The 8,384-nt window shown below is 39.1% G+C and overlaps 1 protein-coding gene across 1 annotated transcript; it reads right to left on the reverse strand.

Annotated features, from left to right (window-relative positions):
- Nucleotides 1-3,587: 3,587 nt before the first annotated feature.
- Nucleotides 3,588-8,037, reverse strand: GPR33 (G protein-coupled receptor 33). Its single transcript, XM_029236207.1, has 2 exons — nt 7,900-8,037; nt 3,588-4,625 (listed from the first exon to the last, which is right to left on the reverse strand). The coding sequence occupies exon 2, from the start codon at nt 4,608-4,610 to the stop codon at nt 3,588-3,590; it is 1,023 nt and encodes a 340-aa protein (XP_029092040.1). The 5' UTR covers nt 4,611-4,625; nt 7,900-8,037.
- Nucleotides 8,038-8,384: the final 347 nt, after the last annotated feature.

The raw sequence follows: 8,384 nt of genomic DNA on the forward strand, positions 1-8,384 counted from the left end.
CTTCTCCCCTCCGCTTGCGAAGGGGCTTCCTAGTGTGTGGAAACCTTTCCTCATTCACAGCTCCCTCCCACTGGTGCAGGTCCTGTCCCTATTCTTTTGTCTCTGTTTTTTCTTTTTTCTTTTGCCCTACCCAGGTTCGTGGGGAGTTTCTTGACTTTTGGGAGGTCTGAGGTCTTCTGCCAGCGTTCAGTAGGTGTTCTGTAGGAGTTGTTCCACATGTAGATGTATTTCTGATGTATTTGTGGGGAGGAAGGTGATCTCCACGTTTTACTCTTCTGCCATCTTGAAGCTCCTCCAGGAGCCATTTCTTAAGGAAAGAACATAAGCTAGCGTTTGAAACCTATCTCTAATCATCCCTGTATTCTGTTCTTGAGCCAGCTTGAGGCAAATATAATGAAGCAGGTTCATATAATTTGATGCTAATAGGCACACTGTTTTAATACACTTTCTCCACACACAATTTCCACAAAGGAAAGCCACTAATTCTTTGTTTATAAACCTCTTGGGTTTGGAGAATTCACAGTAGTGAGGATGTTGGTGAGATCAACACAACCATAACAAGCAGGTTTTCTAAAAGTTGACCATAGTTTTAAGGGAAATTAAAAAATACATTTGGGGAGAATTTTCTCAAGTTTACACCTACTTTTTAAAATTGAAGTGACTTCTTAAAAAACCGTCCTTATAATATCTTATACTTATGTAGTGTTTTATATTTTAGAAGTAATTTCATATACATAATCTCATTCCGAGCTGTCCCATATTATAGATGAGGAAGGTAAGGCCCAGAAAATGTGGATAACCTGCCCCAAATAAAACACCAAGCTAGAGGCAAAGCCAGACCACCACGCAAATCTCCTGGTTACAAGTTCAATGCTTTTTCTTTTTTTACATTGTATGTGGATCCTGACATTTTCTAGGAACTTCTGTTTGATTTCTGCCGTCAATATAGTGAATTCTGATGAAATAAACGGGCTATGTATATTTGGGCTGGAAGCCCTGCCTCACAGCCTCCTAACAGTGACCTCAGGCAGTGGGTAGGGTGATTAAGAGCATGGTTTGATTCTAGCACCAGACTGCCTGGACTTGCAATACTGGCTCTTCCACTTGCTTACTGTGTGGCCTTGGACAAGTGCTTCAGTTTCACAGCCTGTAAAAGAGTGATAACAATGTGACCTACTTCATAGAATTGCTGTGGGATTAAGTGAGTTACTATTTGTAAAGCATTTTGAACCATGCCTGGGCACAAGGTAAGTGTGATGTAAATCTTTTTAAAATAAAAATCTGGTTCAATCCTATTATTTTATACCCAAAGTCCTTTTTCAAATCACATATTGTCATGACCCATATTCAATTTTCATTAAGTATATTTTACTGGATATCACTTACATGTAGTACTATAGAAAAGAAATAGTGTGATTGGTAAGCTTCTCTCTGTCCTTGAGGAGTTTACAGTCTGTAGAGAGATGGAACAAAGTACATAAAAGAGGCCGGAAAGAGCACTTCCTTGTTTGTTACTGTAGCAAATATGAGAAGGGAGACCAAAGGCTCTGTGGCTGTTAGGTTTCCAAAGTAGGATTCTTGTTTCAAAGAATCATTATGTTCCATCCAATGACTTGCTTTCTTAAGTCCTGCATCATAAACTCCAGTGGGCTTGGCAGGCCCTGGGAGAGTGTGTGGAGGGAAGGAGCAGCAGCCCCTTCTTGCTGAAGGGCCACACAGAGCCACAGCCTGGTCTTCCATCCTACTTCTCCGTCTCTGGGACACTATTCAAGCCACCAAAACTTGAAATAGGGGCCAACAATGAAACTGTTCACCTACCCAAAATATTTTGTCCCTTATATTCAAAGTGTGAGAGGCCAAGCCTCTAGTTGCCCAAGAAAGCAGTGATGCCAAGTCAATTAGCAGAATTTCTAGGGCATAGAACTATCATTACTTTCCCACTATGAAAAGTTAGTAATGAAAATTAATTTCCCTTCCTCTCTGTAACCTTTGTAATTAATATCATCCTTTTGGGGGATTTCTGAGGAGGATGTACACCTGTGGCTTGGAATTGTCTGTGCAAAGCTAGCTGAAATATTTAGGGACTGAGTTTGCATTGTGGCCTAAGTATCTGCCTTCTGTATTAGTTGAACTAGATAGAACTATCTATTGATTGATATGTATTGACCAGATAGAACTAACTAAATATATAAAAGGTAATAGGTCACTGATACTATGTGGTCCTATATAACTTAGGTGCCGGAATATTTTTCAAAAACTTGATGCAAAACTTGAAAAGCAGGGAAACAAAGTTAATTTTGTTATTGCTGTTTTAGAATTAAATGTACTGTGACATTATCAGGCAGGCTCACAAACATTTATAATTGTGTTAGTCCCATATTTCTGTGACAGCTTAATCCATAAATATTAAAAAGACATTTAAAGTATCTTTATACTTAAAACATTAAAGTATAAATTCTTTATTCTTTAACATGGAGATGACAAGATGAGTGCCTTGTCATCTCCACATTAAATTTTGTTCCTACCAGTTAAATAATTTAGGTGCTATCTGAATAAAGACCTTGGTCTAAATGTCTATTTGGTAGAAAATTCCGTGACAGAAAATTCAGATTGATGGGTTCTATTGGTATTCAGAAAATGATATTCCTATAGCCTCAAAAATCAAAGGTTAAGAATCACATTTGCATCAGTTCACACCAACTAGGATGGCTATAATTGAAAAAAAGGAAAATAATAGGTGCTGGTGAGGGTATGGAGAAACTAGAACTTTTGTACATTGCTGATGAGAATGCAACATGGTACAGCTGTTGTGGAAAAAAGTGGCAATTCCTCAAAAACTTAAACATAGAATTGCCACATGACCCAGCAATTCAAAATAATTGAAAATAAAGACTCAAACAGACACTTGTACACCAGTGTTCATGGTAGCATTATTCACAATAGCCAAAAGGTGGAAACAGCTCAGATGTCTCTCAACAGAAGAATGGATAAACAAAATGTGGTATATACATATAACAGAATATTATTTAGCCATAAAAAGAATGAAGTTCTGATACATGTTACAACATGGATGAATCTTGAAAACATTATGCTAAGTTAAATAAGCCAGACACAAAAGGAGAAATATTGTATGATTCCACTTATATGGAATATCTTGAATAGCAAATTCATAGAGATAGAAAGCAGATTGGAGGATATGAGGAGCTAGGGGAAAGGGCAGGGGGTAGGGGCGTGAAAGAGGAGTTATTGCTTAATGCGTAGAGTTTCTCTTTTGGGTGATAAAAAATTTTGGAAATGGATAGTGGTGATGGTTGCAAAATATTGTGAATTTAGGTCATGCCACTAAAATGTGCAATGAAAAATGGTGTTATATGTTATATATATTTTACCACAACGAAAGTAAAAAAAAAAAATCACATTTGCAACATTACCCATCACATTTTACAGCCCTTATAATATTCATAGATCTAACTATAATACAGCCCATGTGTCTCTCTAATATAGGGACTATATTATACAAGAGTTGAGGGTCTGTCTCTGGTGATATCATTGACTAAAAATCCATTCTTTTCTCTGGGATCCAGAATTTAAATATCAGCTTCTGAATTTAGGTTTTGTGTCCTTTCTCCCGAAGAATCTTCACTGAATGTTGACTCAAAAAGAGCAAGAACAGACTTCTTGAAAACTTTTCTGAAGTTCTCCCCAGTAAATAGGTAGAGTGTGGGAGAAAAGACAGCATTGAAAGAAGTAGTTATCACTGTGAGTATCAGAGTCAACTGGAAAAGTAGTGATCTGTTCTTAGTGAGAATTAAACCTTGGTATACATGGTAGGGCATCCAACACACAAAGAAAGAGATAACGGCAGTCATCATGACTCTGAAGGGCTTGTTGGATTTGAAGAGACTCCTCTCTTTCATCTTTTTGGCTACTCTTTCATAACAAAAGGTGATGATGAGGAAAGGCAGAAGGAAGCCCAGCAAGAAGCGGCTGCTGAAGCAGGCTACATGAATCCATTTTCCTAATGTTTGCATCTTTTTGCCTTCCCAGTTGGTAAACACAGCATAGTTATTCTGGCAGGTCACTCTTCCTTTATGGTCATCATGTGCCTCCCTGAAAACCACATAGGGCATGCTGAGGGCAGAGGCGAGTATCCAGACTCCCAAGATGATACTGGAAACCCAATGTGGGGTTCGGTGCAGCTGTGACCACACCGGGTGAAGAGTGAGAAGATAACGATCAATGCTGATGGCTGAGAGGAAGAAAACAGAGGCAAACATCCCTGCAGACAAAATGCTATTGAAGACCTTGCATGTGGCCATTCCAAAGCTCCAGTGATTTTCCTGAATGTAGGAGATGGCCAGAAATGGCAAAAATAATGTTGAAATAAAATAAGAGAGAATGAGATGAAAATATAAGAGAGTATTAACAGTCTTTTTCATTTTGAATTTTAGCACCCATAGGTAGAAACCGTTGGTGATGGTGCCAATTATAAATGACGTGAAAAAAAGAAGTGCAACAATCACTTTTGAGGCAGGTGTTGGAATGTGAATGCTGTTTCTTATTAAAGTAGAGACATTGAGCAGGTAATCATTAGAGTTGATCACATCCATAATTGGAATGAGAAACTGAAAATAACAACAAAAAAGAAGCAAAAGAAATGGTTAAATATAGAAATTAAAATAGTAATTTTTGCATATTCATAGTCAAAATGACAATATTTTTAAATGACAAACAATATGTTTACAACAATACAAATCAGATATTTTTCTTTTATTTTGTGTGAGGAATTAAGATCAGATTAATTTGGGCATCAAAAATAGAAATACTACAGATGCAATGAAATTAATGTGAAATAGAAATAAGTTTGGAATATTCTCACTTCGTTAAGTAATTAATTTAGGCATCTAAAAATATCCTATTTAGGGAATTCTCTGGCAATCCAGTGGTTAGGACTACATGCTTCCAATGCATGGGGCATGAGTTTTATCCCAGGTCGGGTAATTAAGATCCCTTGTGGGGCTTCCCTGGTGGTGCAGTGGTTGAGAGTCCACCTGCCGATGCAGGGGGCATGGGTAAAAAAGATCCCGTGTGCCACCTTGGCTCAGCCAAAAAAAAACCCCAAAACTTCTATTTAGACATTAATCAGAAGTCTGACCCTTCTTGATGGGCACAGATTCTTGAATAAGTCAGTGAAGAATCAGTTTTACTTGACTAAGACTTGGTCAGGGCAATGTTAATAACGAAATTGAATAACAAAAATGACAACAATGGCTGCAAGTTAGTAATCATAGGGAGCTATAATTAGATTTCTCCCGTGAGCTAATTATATATAGTAAATGCTATTACCTAGTATCCTAACACTCAGCACATAACAGTAAGAACTGATATTCATACAGGAGCCCTTCGGCACCGTAAGATTGTGAAGTACCTTCAAAATCATCAATGAAAGAGGAAAGTGTATGGTAGAATATAGCAGTAGTTCTTTCTTACTTGGGGAGGGGAAAGACAGAGAGGAGTCGAGGAACTGATATTTATCCAGTACTTGTTGTATGCAGGAAACTTCATATAAAAATAATTTCTTTTTTTCCATACAAAGGCAAATGCTTAAACAGAGGAGAAAGTGAGGCTTACAGGGGTTAAATTTCATATTCAACATCTCCCACCATACCTCCACTGTGGCAGGTGGGGAACCCAATAAATGTTTTATGTTACTTCTTTGAAAACTGGTAATTCATGTGTAGTGTATTTTGATAACGCTCCATGAAATGGAGTATTTGATTATCCAAAATATCCCATTTCTTGAATAACTGCTCCTATAGTATTGAAAATATAAATGTGAGAATATTTTGGAAAATAGCTATTATAACAGTCACATCAACAAACTGTTTTTTGATAAATTGGATAAAGCAATGGAAAGTACTAACGATTTTTTTCACTAATTAAAAACATCCTAAGAATATACAGAGAGAAGAAATAAAATAATTGCTATTGAAACCATAACTACCTTAATTCTGCTGGCTAAGGGAGTTGCAAAAATTTCCCCCGAAGTAGAAAAATGGTTCTCTTCAGGAAGATATCTTGGTAGTCTATTTGGGAATAAAAAGTGAAGTTTTGGGACATGGAATGGATAGGCAATGATGAGTGAAAGAGTGGGAGCCCAAGGAAGAGGCTGGGTGAAGGTCCTGGGACCATGAGAAGAGGGGGAGGAGGGAGGACGGTCTTCAGAGAGGGGCCCCAGGAAAACACAGCAGGAGGCTAGGAGGCTTGCAGAGGAGGAAGGGTCAATGAGATATTGAGAAGCAGAGATGACACAGGGGATTTAAAATAAGGAATGTCTAATATTTAATTTGAATCCATTTGTTATGGTTTGACATGGTGTAATGTCTCCCTTAACCTCATTAATCACAACTTCTTGTGTTGATGGTTGCTCTGGGGAATGGAAAGAAAAGAGCTTGTGTTCCCTATTCGGGAAGGAGTAGGATGGAGAGAAGAGGCCAGTAGCAGGAGGTGAGATGTTAATGAGATGATATGGTGGAAACTGTATAGACATTGGGGCTTGAGTAGACAAGGAGAAACAAGATCCCACGGAGGATTTCTGATACTGTGTGTGTATGGCCTGTGTGTGTCTATTTGTGTATGTGTGTGTGTGTGTGTGTGTGTCTGTAGTCTGTCCATATATCTGTGGTGCATTTGTGTGTATGTATGTGCATATATGGTGTGTGTCTCTGTGGCGTGTGTGTATCTCTAGTGTGTGTATCTCTAGTGTGTGTATAAATTCATGGGGTGTGTGTGGAGCTGTGTGTGTGTGTATCTGTGATCTGTGCAAGTGTGGTGTATTTGTGTGTGGTCTCTGTGGTATCTGCGGTCTGTGTGTATCTATCTGTGCAGTGTGTATACGTGTAGTGTTTGTATGTCTGGGTGTGTGTGTGTATGTGTGTGGTCTCTCTGTGTATGTGCATATGAGAAACTGAATTATAGGGAAGATTTTATTAAAAATTGTGTGGCTGAGCTCTGTATAGAAGGGCATCTGAAAGTAATGCAGGATTTGAGCAAAAGCAACACTGGTAGTCGTTCTGAAGAGCATATAAAGTTTCCTAAGAACTTTGATTTATTGCACATGACCAGGAGATTTCTTCATCCTTAAACATCTTTTAAAACGGTTTTGAAGTACTTGCTTATAAATTAGTGGGGCAGAACTGGGGCTCTGGCATCCCACAGAAGTGGGTTTCGATCCTACCTCTACCACTTAAACAGCTCTGTGATTTTGGACTCTTAACTCTGAGCCCCTTTCACCTTGTAAACCCCGGTGACTTTTTATGAGGACTAAGTGAGATAATGTATATGAACCACTTAGCTCCCTTCATGGCACATATTAGGCATTCGGGAACTTTTTACCCCTTAGTTTGCTCAACTTGTTTTGGTTTTATTTGGCCGCATTGGGTGGCATGCGGGATCTTAGTTTGCCCGACCAGGGATCGAAGCCTCGAAGCCACACCCCCTGCGGTGAAATCGTGGATTCTTAACCATTGGACCGCCAGGGAAGTCCCCTCGATTTGTTATATTAAGGCTAGCAAGAGCCTCATTTTGCCCTTTTAATGTCATGTTTCTTTCCTTCCCAAAGCCCCCTACTGAATTCTAGAGTACCACCAGGGATTTCTGAAAAAATCTAAATGTTCATCTACAGGGGCAGAGGCTGTCAGATTTAGAGTTATTTTGAAACCTTGCTATAGTGACAGCTTTGGCACAAGTGGCTTTCAGGAAGACCCCGCCTGGGCCTGGGGACGTCGAGCTACCATGGGGAAGGGAACCACAGGACCTCGGGAAACTGATCTGGAGAAAGCCTAGAGAATCTATGCAGATGATAGCTGTAGGATAAAGCTGCTTGCTCAGGAATCTTACCTTGGAGTTATATCTTCATGCCAGACGGTCTTGGGAAGGCCGGAGAGACTCCATGTCAGCAATCTCCTCTCCAGGGACAGAGGCAAAAGTCAGTGACACTTTGCCTTCATCTCATCTGCCTTTCTTCTTGCTGATGCTACTCCCCAGCCTCGAGCCTACTATTTAAATATTCAGTGACTTCTTGTTGTTTCCCTGTTCCTTTTTCTGTGGAATGTGTGTTGTAGAGGCGTAGGTAGAGAGATGAGTACTTCTTCAAATGATTTCTCCATTTCAAGGAAAGATTACAAAAATTCCATAAACAAAGTTATTCTATTTAAGTTATTCTGTTTAAGTGCTGTTACTCCATAACAAAGCTTGTTTCCAGTGTTAAAACACTGATTAAAAATTACCTTCTCATATTTGGTCATCCCACCAGGCACCCACTCTGCCTCGATTCTGGCATGTTTGTTAGCATATGGATGCATGGTGTTGGGTACATAGGGAGG

The sequence above is a fragment of the Monodon monoceros genome, unplaced genomic scaffold (assembly GCF_005190385.1).
Source record: "Monodon monoceros isolate NGI ecotype Baffin Bay Population unplaced genomic scaffold, NGI_Narwhal_1 Super_Scaffold_21, whole genome shotgun sequence".
NCBI lineage: Eukaryota > Metazoa > Chordata > Mammalia > Artiodactyla > Monodontidae > Monodon > Monodon monoceros.

Bases quoted from the DNA above. Each gene is read 5' to 3' on its own strand.
- GPR33 (XM_029236207.1), bottom strand. From the start codon at position 4,610: ATGGATGTGATCAACTCTAATGATTACCTGCTCAATGTCTCTACTTTA.